The 16,400-nt window shown below is 41.6% G+C and overlaps 1 protein-coding gene across 3 annotated transcripts in view; it reads left to right on the forward strand.

Annotated features, from left to right (window-relative positions):
- Positions 1–16,400, forward strand: part of xpr1a (xenotropic and polytropic retrovirus receptor 1a) — a 57,207-nt gene that overhangs the window by 36,771 nt on the left and 4,036 nt on the right. Inside the window, exons 3-11 of one of the 3 annotated variants that reach the window (XM_030784471.1) lie at positions 3,321–3,422; positions 6,779–6,999; positions 7,289–7,438; positions 8,123–8,206; positions 8,963–9,044; positions 9,144–9,331; positions 10,183–10,362; positions 12,427–12,610; positions 13,707–13,901. In XM_030784471.1, coding sequence (XP_030640331.1) covers positions 3,321–3,422; positions 6,779–6,999; positions 7,289–7,438; positions 8,123–8,206; positions 8,963–9,044; positions 9,144–9,331; positions 10,183–10,362; positions 12,427–12,610; positions 13,707–13,901 — 1,386 coding nt within the window. The remainder of the gene's footprint in view (positions 1–3,320; positions 3,423–6,778; positions 7,000–7,288; positions 7,439–8,122; positions 8,207–8,962; positions 9,045–9,143; positions 9,332–10,182; positions 10,363–12,426; positions 12,611–13,706; positions 13,902–16,400) is intronic. The other 2 variants (XM_030784470.1, XM_030784472.1) reach the window with 2 other exon arrangements.

The following is a 16,400-nucleotide window of genomic DNA, read 5'->3' on the forward strand; positions in this document are numbered from 1 at the left end:
TCTCTCTGTCTCTGCCTTTGAAAAAAACAGCCTCACCGAGAGATGACAGTTTGTTTTATCTCGGGATTCCGGAGGGGTCATGACACTACTTAGAGAGTTAATGAGGCTAGTCAGTAAGGCCGAGGACTACTGTAGAAACATAAGTCAGACCAACAGAATGAGCTTTCTCCTCTGTAACCGTGACTACCGCGCTAACCCGTACAGCACGGGCTTAGCTATTCAACATTAAAACTAATTTGGTCCTCTTCGACTATGTCCTCTCCCGTTACATTATCTTGTCAGGAGTCGCCATTTAGCATTGTCTAACACGTTCTTGTGATTCCGAGTGAATAAGCAGAGGTGCGCTCATGCAACCCTCATATATATATATATATATATATATATATATATATATATATATAGCATGTAATTATGTTGATTTATGCAAATGTGAAGCCTGGTTTAAAAAAGAAAAGAGAGAGAGACACACAGGTTGAATGAGAGTGGCAGGTTAGTTATAGAGATGTTTTTAGACGAGACGTGGGCAGAATATTTAGCACGCGTCCCTGTGGATAAGAGGCGGTCGAAGAGACACTGTATTTCGCCGCTTTGTTCTCCTTTACGTCGGAAAGCTACGTGTTAGATTCTCCTGGGGTCCAGGAGAGATGTGTTGCTACCTTTTTGTGGCTGAGGCAAAAAAATAAAAAATAAAAAAGAGAGAGAGGTGATAGGCCACTTTGTGTAGGCCCGTGCTTTTTACTGTATCTTCTTCTCCAGCTTCTTTAAAAGTGCTCATCTCCCATTCGTTTCAATTCTCTGTCCATCTACACCCCCCTCCTTCCTTCCCTAGCCTTTGTACGAAACGCTCATCTTTTTTTGACCTGACCCTGGCTGTCAAGCATGGCTCAGGTGGGTGCGCAACCGCATTCCCAGGTCTCTAGGCGCCAGAAAGCTTAGGTTAGATGGGGCGAACCAGTACGGTTCACGGTGGTGCTGCGGCTGAACTTTGGTTTACCCTCCACCAAACTGTGTTGTGACTGAGGCGTAACTGGGGGAGTGAAGCGGAGACGGTCTTAAGAGCAGACGTACTTCTCCATTCATGTCCCGTATCCTTCTCTGTGTGAGCTCTGGCTAGAGTAGTTTTGTGGGGAATGTAGGTCATTTGGGCAGAACGGCCACATCCTGAAAATTCACCGCTGCTCTGCCTAGCAGTTGAATTGCATAGAACAAAACTTCCCCTCTCTCTCTCTCTCTCTCTCTCTCTCTCTCTCTCTCTCTCTCTCTCTGTGTCTCTCTGTCTCTCTCTCTTTCACTCTTTCTCCTTCTGTCTGTTTCTCTCTCTCTCTCTCTCTCTCTCTCTCTCTCTCTCTTTCACTCTTTCCCTATTTGTCTGTCTGTCTGTCTATATTTCTGTTTCTCTCTCTCTCTCCCTCTCTCCCTCTCTCTCTATCTCTCTCTCTCTCTCTCTCTCTCTCTCTCTCTCTCTCCTTCCTTTAATGACACTGTCATTGAACAGATGAACAACAGATGGGACAATTTGATAACAAGGTTTTTTCTGTGATGTGTGGGAGCGTTTTTCAGTTTGACAGTTTGTTAAGTACCAGGTAATAACTAGTAAATATTTTGTTTCAAACCAGCATGGCATCATAACAAGATGTGTGTGACATGAATAGCAGTTTATTCTGACTCCCTAAAATTAATGAGACCAAGAAAGTGTCTTCATAACATTGTTCCCACAAAATGTTCCCACAAAGGCCTGACTACAGAAAGACATCAGAAATACAGCAGAATTTTTTATGGAGAAAGCTCAACAGTTATGTATTCCTGCTATCCTATTGTTCTAATATATTTCATGCAAGAAATGTAGCAAAATGTGTGTTTTCCGGGTTTTTGTTGTTGTTGTTGATGTTGTTGTTGTTGGGCTTTCTGGGGGGAGTTTGGGTTTAATCAATAACCGTACAATTAATAATCGCATTCGTCTGGCTTCTCTCATCTTGATTACTGCCGTTAGGTTCAGGTTTTCAGCCTCCGCATGCTTTTCAGGGAGCTGTGTTGTTCTCTTGTATTCTCACAGGTTCAGAAAGCTTGAAAATTGACAGCAGTGCACCCTTGGGCGTCTTGCTCTTAATAAAGAGAACATGTATTGAATGGCTTTTCATCTGAAGGGCGGCCTCCATGCGGAGGGTCGTTTTAAACTTTAGACCTTCATCATACCACTCTCCTACGCACACATTTTCTGTTTATTGATTTTACTTTTTTTCTGCATGAAAATGCTTTGATGTAATGTTTCTAGATATTTCCCTCCAGTGACATTTAGACTAACATTTTGACTAACAGTGTTTTGTGAACGTTAATACCAAATCATATCAAATATCAATAAACAATACATATAAATGAATAAATGAAAATGGTCATTATAATTGGTGATTTAACTATGTTTATTTATTAAACAGGATGAGAGAAAACAGCTGTGTATTTGGAGATAAAGCTCTTTTTTGTGTTCTGCCATCTTACACCCTTTGTGTGTGTGTGTGTGAAATCTAATACAGTTCATGATTTTTAATTGAATTGACCATACCCCACAGAATATAGAAATCAAATTTAAATTTGTGCCGAAGGAAGTGAGTTTTATTCAGTGCTAATCAAAACAAATTGTCCCAAAATTGATTTGATAGTTCATCCACTGCCCAACTAGCATCCACTTTAACACTCTGAATTCAGCAGAGCCCTGGAGCAGGGGGTGGGATGGGGGTTGGGGGGCGTGCATGTTAGCAGTTTTGTCTTGAGTCTCTTGCTGTTGTTTGTGAGGAGTTGCTTTGAGGGGAGCTGTTGTTGTTCTCTGTGCTTCTGTGTTACAACCATCATCTGAAGAAGGCAATATGACAGAATAACAAAAATAGGGCTTTTGGGACTATAAAAGACACACACAAAAAAAATGAATTTCTTGAATTTTGTTGTTCTGCCACTGGGAATTTCTGTATTCTATGGCTGATTCACCTTTCACCACAGAAAAAGCCTAAAGCTTTTACACAAAAGATCTCACACACGTTGGTATTCTTATAATTGAAGAATCGACCTCTCTTTAACACAGTTAATGAATTTAATTGTGAAACCAGCTTTCATTTACATAGTCGGAGAGAAAGGTTGGAGAAGTAGTGCTACACACTGTACATGACTGGATGGCATGTCATAAGTGTCAATTAGATTCATTAGCATAACTTTGAATGACAGATCAGCCATAACCTCTTTGTCTCTTTATTGCTACTTTTTTTTTCCAGGTGACACTGAAGCTCGAAAAATGTGAATGCACTCTTACGTGTTCCTTTTTTTCCTTTTTTTAGTTACTGATGAAGATACTGTCAAGAGGTATTATGCCAAGTTTGAGGAGAAGTTCTTCCAAACATGTGAGAAGGAACTCGCCAAAATCAACACGTTCTATTCAGGTAAAAAACAGAAAAAGTTCTATGTATGTATGTATGTATGTATGTATCTATCTGTCTATCTATCTATCTATCTATCTATCTATCTATCTATCTATCTATCTATCTATCTATCTATCTGTCTGTCTGTCTGTCTATCTGTTTGTCTGTCTGTCTGTCTGTCTCTCTCTCTCTGTTTCTTTCTCTGTAGTTTAATAGACACCACATTACATAGGTATTGCATGATGTCTAACATAACTATGACCATTTTTTCTTCTCTCTGGTAGTGTACAGTGCTCTTGCAGTGTCTGCATGCCACAGGGTGGATGTGTGCTGTGTTGTGGTCAGGTTCTCAATGGAAATATTCAGTTGTCTTGCAGTGTCTGCCTGCTGCAGTGTGAACGAATGTTATACTGTGGTCTGGTTCTCATTGCTCATTGGGTTGTGGGTGATTAGTGTTATTTGTGAACATGATGTAATGTCTGCAGAGGACACTTTGATTTAAGTGTGATTGACGTTTGGTTAGAGAGGCCAGGCTTTTTTTGGGAGGTTCATAATATACACTTACTGTCATATGAGAACTCCTGTAACAAGTGCACCATGGGTAATGGAATGTCCAGACTCTACTGCCTCTAGTGGTTAGCGGTTAGCAGTTGGTAAACAAAGACAATGGTTTTTCTGCTTGGCAACACAAGAGCATTTTGTCTCGTTATTGAATCTTTTATGGGAAAATGCGAGGTAACGGCACTGCTATTTTTTTCAGCTGTGTTTGTCATTTCCAGAAAAAGACAGTCAATCATGTGTGATCTCAGTCATGTGCAGTTTTTAAACGAGAAGGAGAGGGTGCTGCAGTCAGTAAATAAAGTGCTAATTCGTCTAGGAGATGGGAATATTTAACGGGTTATTAAAGTATCTTTGAATAACTTTGTCATTTGCATTGGCCATTGGTGTTCATTCAGTGTCACTGCGTAAGAAAAAAAATAAATAAAAAATACTTAGCACCTTTAAACTGGTAGGTTTGCCAAGCAGACTAAAATAAACTCTAATCAAGTTCCAGTGGCATAGAAAGCTGGCATGTTGACCAAGCTGGAAAACTGTCTGGCAGAAGTGCCAGTCGCAGTTTGTCCTCTAAAAAGAAAAACAGCCACATTGCCATGCTTAGAGTCAAGGTATACTGTAAACCCAACTAAATCCATTCAATTAAAAAAAATCTGAAGGATATAATTACCTAAATGCATACATAATTAATGCTTTTTGATGAAATATTATTCCACAGATTCAGGCGTGATTGAAATATTTTGGATTTTTTGACACCCTTTTTAAGGTAGCTTAACTGAAAGATTTTGATAATGTTTAATACTCTTACACTCTTAGACATGGCCCAGTTCCTGCTGTCTTTCAGTGCTCCATTGTCTTGGTCTTCCAAACTGGATATCTGAATGACAATAGGCAATTTAATGGAATTAAATTAGACAGTCTTATCTGTCCTTTATTTTTTCTGTGTTTGTGTGTGTGTGTGTGTGTGTGTGTGTGTGTGTGAGTGTGTATGTATGTGTGCGTACATGCGCATGTGTGTGTGTGTGTGGGTGTAGGTAGAATAGGAGGGGGGGTCCCTACCATTAGGGGCTCATCCAAGCTGTGCTGTTCCTTGCAGGGTTTTTTTTTTTCCATTGAAAGGGGTCAATGACCCCTTTAGTTCAGCCCTGAACAGTAAAATTAACGCTATTGTGGGTATTAAATCCTCACTGGTAAAGCAGAAGCAATGTCATTGTCTGAATTGAATTTTCATTTGTGTTGTCTTAAATACTTTTTTTCTTATTCCACTCTGAGAATTCATTTTGCTTATACCTCAGAGAAAAACAATGCTGCATGAAACATGCACTCAGAATCTGCTTCTCTGTTTCACAAACATCAACTGTTCTCTGCATCTGGAACAATCGTAACACCTTTACTGGTATCAGTCAGTTTTTCCACCATTTATGTGTATCAGCACATGCATAAATGCTATATATATATATATATATATATATATATATATATATATATATATATATATATATATTGGTATGGGGTGAGGGAACTCACTGTATCCTTCACAGAGTTAATTTGCACATTACCTTCATCAGATATGCAGAAACTGAATCGTTAGGTGTCATTTTGTTAGGTATGCAACAGCACCGTTCTGTTCAGATCGGTTCAGTGCAGTTAAGGGCCACTTAAATTCAAAGGCCCCCAGTGTTGTTGTGCATTGACTGCTTGGCCTCTGAACCTTGTGTACACACAGTTCTCATCTTAACCGACTAAAGCCGATAAGCACAGGGACTCTCTAACCATTTTGGTCAAGTATCGGCTACCGAATAGACCCCCTGCCTCGGAAAGCCCACGGACTGTTCCAGAACACCCCCGCCACACGTCTATGAATAGGAAAGAGGGGTGTGTAGCTGACCGGACCGCTATGATGAGAGCCTGTGTTTGGCAGTAACAGTGAGGGTTATGTGTTAAATCAGACACAAAGTAGTCCTGGAATTTCTCCTTCGGGCGTGGGGGGTGGGGGGGTGGGGGTGCTTGATTGCAGAAGGGTTAGAATGTGGGGCTCTGATCCAAAACCAGTTTGACCCCTCTACTTTGCTCTGCTGGGTTGTCACTTGGAGAGGGTAATTAACCCAGTTCTGACCAGGGTAATGGGCCAGCAGAATTCTGCTTCCACATGTCTGTAAAACCTAATACTCGCCTTCCGCTTCCCTATAATGAAAAGGAGAGATACTGAAGCCTGTTTACCTCCTGTGTCTAAGGCCACGGCAGCTAATGGCTCGGAGATGGCTGTTACAGGAAGTTCCATATTTTTGCCAGTTAATCAATTTATAAACTTTTTTAATGCAATACTTGATGGCTAATATGCATTTCTTTTCCATTTTTCTTCTCCAAAATTTTCGAACCATGTCAGGTATTTGTTACATTCATAAATTATTCAGATCAGAAATAATGTTGAAAAGTTATCCTCTCATTCTCCAAAAGCAATGACACAGAATGACTCTGCTAGGGCTAAATAAAACAGCCGTCTTCAGTGTTTCACGGTGAAAGTTGATCATTCGAGTGACTGCAGAACAAGACTTAAAATGTTTAGCGGTCAGGAACACTATGCTTATGTAACCTGTCTGTCCCAACCAAGCCTTAAACTCACAACCTTAGGTTTGGCTTCACGGATGCTCAGAACAGTTACGCAGATGAACAATTGAACATTTCTGGCCTGACTACAGGGCCACAAATACCAGCTCCCTTCTTAGCAATGGCTACGTCAGGTTCGCAGAGAGAACTGTTTGTCTTTCGACTGGCCCATATTTTGCTATGCTCAGTCTGTCCTCTCACCGCGTTGTCTTCAGAGAAACTGGCCGAGGCTCAACGACGTTTCGCCACCCTGCAGAATGAGCTCCAGTCGTCTCTGGACGCCCAAAGGGAGATCAACGCGCCGGGCTTGCGTCAACGCCACAAGACGGTGTTCCACCTGTCGCACGAAGAACGTTGCACGCATCGCAACATCAAAGACCTAAAGCTGGCCTTCAGCGAGTTCTACCTCAGCCTCATTCTTTTGCAGAACTACCAGGTAGACACCCCATTCTCCCGTTTAGTCTGACTAGTATTTGTCTTTTTTTTTCTGCTCTCTTTCTTTCAATATTCACTCTCAAATGTATTTTTGGTCTACTCGCCCCGCCGTCTTGAGTATCTTTCGTCGTTCTTTTCTTTGTCCCCCCCCCCCCCCCCCCCCCCTCTCTTTTCTTCTTTTTCTTCTCCCTCTCATTTTAGCTTGGGATGTACCAAGCAGATTGTTCTGTTGTATGTTTTCTGCGTTTGCCTGTACGCTGAACCGTCTTTGTTTCCTGCTTCTCGTCCAGAACCTGAATTTCACCGGCTTCCGGAAGATTCTGAAGAAGCATGATAAGATCCTGGAGACTTCCCGGGGCGGGGACTGGAGGGTGGCTCATGTGGAGGTGGCTCCGTTCTACACCTGTAAGAAGATCACTCAGCTCATCTCTGAGACCGAGGTAAGAACCGCCCAAAAAAGTAACGGCTTTAAAGCTCGTATACACACTTTAGTTTCATCTAGTTCAGCTCACGGTCTCTCTTGAATTGCTGGATAAAGCGAGCAATTTGCCAGAGAGCACAAATTTAATTTATTTTATATTTGTATTTGTTTTCAATTTATATTTGCTCTCAAACTTTCACACCTAGACAATGCGAGCTCAAGTTTCAGCTTCATTGTCATATACCTTGCAGCAAAACGCAAAGCATATTCACTTTTTTTAGGGGAGTTTTTTCTTGCCCGCTATGAGGATTAGGTCAGGGGGTGCAGTCCTGTTTTGTTTGTTGTGGGCATGTAAAGCCCTTTGAGACTTTAAATAGTGATATTGGGTTCTAAATAAACTTGAACTTAATTCCACCAGTGCAACATGTCGACACACAGCAGTACAAACTCTGCAAAAAAAGGCAGCCAAAGTGTAAGATAGGAGAAATCCAGAAGGTTGCGCAGGCAAAACAGTCCAAGTGTAGAAGCAGTGCGGATGTAGCCAGTACTGTAGAACAATGCACGGAAAAAATAACAGCATCTGAAAAATAATCAGTATATAATTAGTGTTTATGAGAAGTACATGAAAATGAGCAGAAAAAATTTACAGGTTCAAAGGTCATTGTGTGTGAAATTTGATTGTGACCCGTGTCTGTGTGTCCAGGCTCTGGTCACCACGGATCTGGAGGGAGGGGACCGTCAGAGGGCCATGAAAAGACTGAGGGTCCCACCGCTGGGTGCTGCACAGGTAACAGCGTCATCGAAACTCTGAGATTCACAATCAACCAGTTGTCTTAGATGCATGCTTGTAGACGCAGAAATAAACACACTGATTTTGTTACGTACCGCAAGTAAGGGCTATATATTGGCATAAAAAACTTTTCCATACTGTCAGTGAACTATTTGCATAAAATTCTGAATTCAAATAAGGCAAAAGACATTTTTGATGCATTGAAAGCCCTTTCAGATTTGATTTAATCTGCCATTTTTTTTTTTTTTTTGGCCGACCCAGAAGGCGTTTCACAACATTTTTAGTATCATTTTTTATCCTTAAATATCAGCTTAGACTAGTGACATAAAACTCAGAGAGAAATTAAGAGTTGTAATGGTCAGAGACACGGGCTTGCGACCGGAAGGGTCGGCGGTTCAGTCCCCGGGACCGGCAGGAAAAAATGTGGGCAGGGTGGGGCAAACAGCGCTTTCCCCTCCTTCAGCATTCACGGCTGAAGTGCCCTTGGACAAGGCGCTTAACCCCAAAACTGCCCCCTCGCCCCCTGGGCGCTACGGTTGTGTGGCTGCCCACTGCTCCGGGTGTGTGTTCACTGCCTCCTAGTGTGTGTGTGTGCGCTCAGTTGCTCACTGCTCATAGTGTGTGTTGTGTGTTCACTGCTATGGGTGGGTCAAAATGCTGAGGTCGAATTTCCCCGTTTGTGGGATTAATAAAGGACGTAAACTTAAACTTAAACTTAAATTACACGTTTTTCCTGTCTGTGCTCCCCCACAGCCTGCGCCCGCCTGGACCACCTTTCGGGTCGGACTGTTCTGTGGAGTCTTCATCGTTCTTGCGGTCTCCTTCGTCCTCGCCGGTAATGGTTACAACGCACCTCTCACCTCCCATCACGATCACAACTGAAAATGTTTGTGAACGGCTGAAATAAAAAAAACGAATCGATCTTTTCCCTCAGCTGCTGTTTTCATACGCAATCAAAACATCTGGCCTCTGGTGCGTATCTACCGCGGCGGTTTCCTGCTCGTTCAGTTCCTTTTCCTGCTCGGCATTAACACGTACGGATGGCGACAGGCTGGTGTGAACCATGTGTTGATCTTTGAGCTGAACCCACGTAACAACCTCTCCCACCAGCATCTCTTTGAGGTATGGGGAACAGTTAAGCCTCTGAGACAGACCCTTGATATACTTACAGACTATACTTCAGACCAAAAATAAGAACGATTAAATAAAACCAGGCAAAACGTTCAGTAAACTGGGAAATCGTACAACAGGTTTATTCTGGATGCCTCTGCTCAGCACAGAAAACAGCACAAGAACTCAGACTTGCAAATGAATGTTTACAGCTGATCGGTTGTCTGCATTCATAAGCAGTATAGATAGATAGATAAATAGATATTTGAAAAGGTACAGTTAATGCCCCTTTTGTTAAGAATCAAACGGAGAAGAACGCTTTACACACACTGTACCATATATCAGTCAGTACAAATTCATTATAAAAAGGGAAACCATCTATATTGCTAGGTCTAAGGTTTGTAACAGAGTTTATAATGATTGTGAATACAAAGAGATGTGTCTTTGACTAAGTCATGAGATTTCTGCTCACAAGGTTTAACATGAAAAGCAGTTCAAAGTAAGGAACATAAAAAGGGGTTTTGGAACACAAAAAGCTTTTGTTTATTTATGAGAAGCTATGTGACCATGTGCATCAGTGTGAATGCAGGTCTGTAAATAAAGCAATATGTCAAATATTAAATGTAGGCGTTTAAAGATACTTTATGTATTTTTGGGCAAATGAATAGGGCAGTTCATCGAAAGTTTAAAATGTGATAGATTTGATTTAGACTGTGATAGATTTGATTTGTGCGTTTGGCTTTGATGCTGAACAAACAGTTTTTAAAAAAAAAAAAAAAAATGAATGCGGGGAGCATTTACAATGTTTAAGACCCAAGAACCGACTGTTTTGATTGTCAGTCGATCTCTCGCTGTCCCTCCAGATTGCGGGGTTTCTGGGAGTGTTGTGGTGCATCAGCATCCTGTCCTGTTTGTACGCCGATTTCACCCGGGTTCCCATGCACGCCAATCCGCTCATCCTCTACGGCCTCATGCTTCTCTTCCTCATCAACCCCTTCAAGACGTTCTACTACAAGTCTCGTTTCTGGCTCCTCAAACTACTGGTGAGAAACTCCTCCGGGCCCTCAAAAACATTCCGTCCCCATTGCGTAACAGTCAAATATAACGACGACAGCTTTGGGACTGGATATTATTATTTTTATCGTACGCCGTTATCAAGAATCATAGGTCGTCACTGATATCCTTATCTCTGTATTTAAAACACAACAGAGCCTAAACAGTCTGTTAGTTTGGCTTTCATAACTTCTTAAACCCTTTTCATGAGACGGTAGATATCCATATCCATAACTCAATGCTGAATAAGCTGTAATTGTGCATAACTGTAGCTCTGAGGTGTTCAGAGTCTCCATCATGGCCTTTGGTTGATTGCTATTGTGATTAAATGAAGGTCCTTCATAGCAGGCTTTACAGTCACTACTGAAAGACCTTCAACTCTGCCATGTAATGTAAAGCAGAGGAGTGTCGTAACACAATTTGATACTCTGTCTACGATATCCCAGAGGGCAATAGTGATGAAATTTCACCTGATGTCTGCACAGATGTTCTACCGAATTGTTTGCGAAAGCTTGTGAGAATGAATTTTGTCACTCCGTGCTGTTTCTTTTCGCCTCGAGATAATCCGTAAAAGCCAACATTGTGTGCTTTTTTTTTTGTTGTTTTTAATCTGTTTTGTCAATACTGAAATCACATTTGTTCAGTCATGTGTTTTCAACAAACAGGCAAGCACATTCAATCGAATTTGGCTTCTTGTGTGCAAACTACGTCTGCCAGCATTATCACATGAATTTATACTCTGCTTTCTACTCCTTACAACCTGTCCTTCTCAGCCCTGTTATTTTCTCACCAATATTAGTCGATTGTCTTTCCGTCGGTGGCTTTGACACATGAGGAGTCGGGGGGGGGCTGGCGTGCGTGTGTGTGTGAGGTTTGTGTGTGTGTAAGGTTTGTGTGTGTGAAACGGAGGGCAGTGAGGCACGGGATAATAAAAATGCGACTCGTCCCTCTGGGTGCGGAGGCTGTGACTTCGCAATCATTACCCAGATAGATCCATCAGCGGCTGTCTCTGCCCGGCCCGACCCTCCTGTAATTGGGCTTGATTTCAGCGTGGAGGCAGCGGATAGGTTTCGCTCGATACTCGCTCACATACGCTCTATGCACAAACAGATATATAATGGGAGAAATCAGAAATTAGCGTTGGGTGTCTGTTGTATCATAGAACATGTGTGGAGTCAAAGTGAGAATGAAATTTTTTGATGTGTTTAAACAGAGATTAAGTTGATTCAGTCACTGAGATGTTCAGGTAGGTGGTTTTAGCGGAACAGACTGGTAGAGAAGCAATACATCCCATTACGCGCCGACAGGTCAAAATAATTAATGAATATGCTTTGACGAATCAGTCGATACTCATTGGCATTTGGAGCTGAGAGACTTTGAAGGCAGGAAAACAGAAGTGCAGGAAACCATAGCAAGAAAAATGTCAACATTGCCCTGCAGGCTGTAATACCGCAGAGAGAGAGAGAGAGGGAGAGAATATGATTGCGCTGGAGAAACACTGTATGCAGCGTGCCTAGTGTGTCTGTAATACTGCACAAAAAAACCCCTCTCCATTCATTCAATCCTTTAACTGCATTAGGAAGTCTGTGAGAGCCAGCTACAGTCAATGAGACAAGTACAGTACTCCTCTCTTAGTCTGATGTCTCATTAGTGCATATAAGACCACATCCGTCAGCTCATTTACAGAGTCTGGATAGCTGCAGGGCTCCGTTGCCCTTCTGGTACCACTCCACTCTGAGAATACACTCTTCATTTTCTTTGTGTTGTATATCAGTAATAACCCGAACTCTCTCACATGCATGCTAATGGAGCCTCTCCATTGAAATAAAATCGAAACAATTATACCGCGAGTGTTTTCGCCCTACGCGCACGGCGTACATAAGCCGCACCACATTTGGTGATTACCTTTGGAAATCTTGTTTGTTGCCACCTCGGCAACCGATGTTCAGTTCCAGAGCCGTACGACAACAGCATTGACGTTAACAAAAGCACGTTAAAGTATGATGCTTAAAAATGTTCATTGTGTTTGACCTTCTGTTTCCCTCCTCTCCCAGTTCCGTGTGTTCACAGCACCCTTCCACAGGGTGGAGTTTGCAGACTTCTGGCTGGCAGATCAGCTGAACTCTCTCGTGATAGTTCTGATGGACCTGGAGTATTTGGTGTGTTACTACAGCATGGAACTTCAGTGGGGTGAACTCCAAGGACTGCTCCCAAAAACTCATGGTAAGGAGTCACGGAGTTACAGAGCTAAGATGACTCCGGAGCAGAAAAGCCACTTTTTTTTTTTTTTGGAAGTTTTGGTCTTCACGTGTCACGTGGAATTGTTACGACCTCTACAAAGTAAAATATCTTTTGGTTAATTATTTGAGGAGCTCAGTTCTTCTATTTGAGAATGCCACAGATATATTCTTTTGAAATGATTCCTCATTAAAGATCACGGTTTACATGTAAAATAGATGGTGATTAACAAACCTTTTGTCAAAAACAAGCAGGTTTTTGTAAATACTGATTGACATGTACAGAACACATTGTGTACTGACGGATTCCAAATTATGTTTACTTTCCTGTCACAACATGCTGTCTTTAATTACTTCACGACGATTTAAGTAAACAGTGAAGCACATTACAAAACTTAAAATAGATTAATGCGAGTGAAGTTGACCCAAGTGCTAAACATTAATGGAAGTTCGGAGTAGAGTGTGTGTGAAATAGGCCATTAAAGACCCTCAACCTTGCTCTCTGCGTATCTGCTGAGAACAAACAGCAGCAGGGTAATTGAATGGAAATGTTTTGCTGTGCAACCCTCATGCTACTGGCTGCTTTGCATTTTGCCAAGGGAGCAGTGAGAGAGAGAAAGAGAGAGAGAGAGAGAGAGAGAGAGAGAGGGAGAGGGGGAGAGAGCTAGAGAGAGGGAGGGGTGGAAAGGGAGTGCTGAAAACAGTAATGTCAATGACTTTATCCTGTGACCTTGAGATCCTGTGAACCAGTGTTTCATTAGCATCCCTCAATCCTCGTCACCCTATTTATATGGTAAACTCATCCACCCTTCACTTTTCCTCAAAGAAAGATATGAGATTGTCATACATGTCCAGAAATTGTCTTTTTGGAATTTGTTCATGAGCAGTAAAAGACATGAGTATTGCTGATCTGTGTGAGTAATTTATGACATCCGTTTGATCTTGTCATAATCAAATTTGTTTACTTCTGAATTATGTATTACATACACTATGCATATATGTATGACTTAATGTGAGAATGCGGGGATGTTCTGTTGTTTGACATCATGACTTAGCAGATTTTTTAATAATAAAACATTTCTTCCTGTTCTCATTAGGCGATGACAGATGCCATAGCTACTCCTATGGCGTTCGTGCTATCATCCAGTGTCTGCCCGCCTGGTTCCGATTCGTCCAGTGTCTGCGGCGTTACCGCGACACCAAGCGGGCCTTCCCTCACCTGGTTAATGCCGGAAAATATTCCACTACCTTCTTTGTGGTCACCTTTGCCGCACTCTATAGCACCCATAAAGGTAATCTGCCCCGAAGCAAATCCTGGTTGTGTTTTGAATTGATGTTTCAATGTTGAATTAAAATGGGGACTTAAGAATATAAAAGCAATAAGTATAGAAAAAGAGGTCAAATTCACATGACGAATATCATGCTTAAATTTGACCTCTTGAGGGGTAAATTCTCCTCAAAGTAGTCTTCAGTGGTTTTGTCCACTAAAAAATTTAAGGTAGAAGATGCTCTTGACGCGCCATCAGAGTGGCGAAAAAGAGATGTTTTGGTTTGAACGGTCTTGCCATGTTTTTTCTCTCGGTCCCTGTGGATTGGACCGGAGAAGTGCTTTGAGATATCGGTCCAGGAGAGCTGCAGGCTGATAGGTTTTTTTTTCTCTCTAACGTGAAAGAAAAGAGGTGACCTTGACAACCGATCCATAGTCTCTTCGGTACATAGCAACCCACATCTTCCTCTCTCCTTGTCAATGTGTCACAGCAAAGAATAGGAGGAAAATGAAAATGTGTTTTACATAAAGGTGAAAGCAGAGATAGAATGAAAAAGCAAAAAAAAAAAAATCGAGACACTGACAGAGAAAACAAAAGATAGGATGATTCAGACTGTTCTTTGAAACATTGCTGAGATGTGGCCCTTTTAAATTATTCGTTCCCGAACTGAATAGCTTCAATCTGAAACAACACACACTCGGTCCAATCGATGATTTACAGTAATTACTCCTTTCTCTGTGTGTCCCTGTGTAATATGTAGGGTTTCAGTGGTCGTACATTTCTGTTTGATCTTGTTAGCCACCGTGAACCGAGGGCATCTGAGTTCAGTTGAAGAAATGTGGGAGAGAGAGGCACGCCATTAAAAGTCTAAGCTCATCTCTCGTGCATTTCCCGATTAAAATTAGTCACTGATTTTCCCCCTCTGTGAAACTCATCACCAACAGAGGACGTTAAACAAAGAGAAGTCTTCAAATATTCAGGCTCTTGTGAACTTTATCGTACTTTGTCCACACTGATCATCTCAAAGGGTTCGCTTAAGCCGCTTTAGCCGTTTCATTATTTATATACATGTTCTTTGCTGTTTATTTCTTTCTTTCTTCAAATGTCAGATTTTAAAGTTCAAATGATACTTTTCATGGTTAAATGTTGTTTATTTCATAGCATTTGTGTTCTCCATTTTTTGTACTCCCATGAGAGATGATCAAACGTTTTTCACGCGGTTCTTTGTATAACGTCAAAATCACATATGCCTAATTTATTTATTCTGCAAAAATATTTTGGAAGTATTACAGAATACATTTGTTTCCATTAGCAGTCTTTCAAGGTCCTAGCTACCATCAGACGTGCTCCTGATACTATATATGAATAAGAGAGAGGAAATACAGAGTTAAGACATCGCTCAGAGCTGCTAAATGTTAGCTAAAGAGCGAGACTGATACAGCAGTCAGAACAAAACACTAATGGAAGAGAAGACAATGTGTGATGGAAGGGTGAAAACAAGCAAAGAAAAAATGAGGGGTGGAGAGAGAGAGAGAGAGAGAGAGAGAGAGAGGGAGCAGGAGGGAGGGTGGTGGAGACAGAGAGAGGAAGAAAGGGAGAATGGACTTGCCGGAGGAGGCCCGGCCATAATTGCCTGCCTGTGGCGAAACAGATTTCTGCCCGATGCTACTGGAATAACGATGAGGCTTAGGTTTTGTGGAAAAATGACTTTATCATTCGCGGCGTCTCTGGCTCTGAGGGTGGACTACACCTCTCTGTGTGAGAGATTTAAAGCTCACAGGGTGAAAAGCCACCAGATAGCACCCCCACCCTCCACTCTGGTCGTTCACAATATAGACACCTGTTTTAACCACATGTCTGGCCAGGAGTAGAGAGTTTATGACCTCAACATACAGTTTGGAATATTGATTCCATACAGGATTTTTGATACAATGAAATGACACAATATGATCATAATGATTAAAATGCTAAAATTATAATGGTGTACTTGAGTCATTCATGTCTCAGCTACATGTAAGTCAGTGAGTTTGGAACGGATTCCAAAATTCCTGTCAGAGGTGTAGCGCTTCCCTTCATTAATCTGGATTCACAGCCCAATTGGAAACTGAAATTTGAAAAAAAAAAAAAAAATTTAAACTTGAGGGGTTGAAATTGTTACCTGTCATTAGTTTGGAGTCCTTGAGAAAGAGGGATGGGCAAAAGAAGCCAAATGAAAAGATGATTACGTCCAGAGTGATGGATTATAGCAACGGCACTGGTTACCATCTGAATAAAACCAACAAAGTAACTTGATCAGATGAAACAAAAAACCATCTTAGGGTCAGGGTTTTTATTTTGTTTTTCAAAAACATGTTCGTGATTACATTTTTATTTTCTTTGCTTGTCTGCTGCTAAGTCTTTGTGACCCGTGTTAGCGTCTGTTCAGCTACAGACCAGAACAGAGTCCTTGGAGTGTTGGATTGTCATGTAAGGACATTAGCCCGGTGTCAGTCTCAGGAGCTTCATAAAGGATTACGTATAAAC

The sequence above is a fragment of the Chanos chanos genome, chromosome 9 (genome assembly GCF_902362185.1).
Source record: "Chanos chanos chromosome 9, fChaCha1.1, whole genome shotgun sequence".
In the NCBI taxonomy this organism is placed as follows: Eukaryota; Metazoa; Chordata; class Actinopteri; order Gonorynchiformes; family Chanidae; genus Chanos; species Chanos chanos.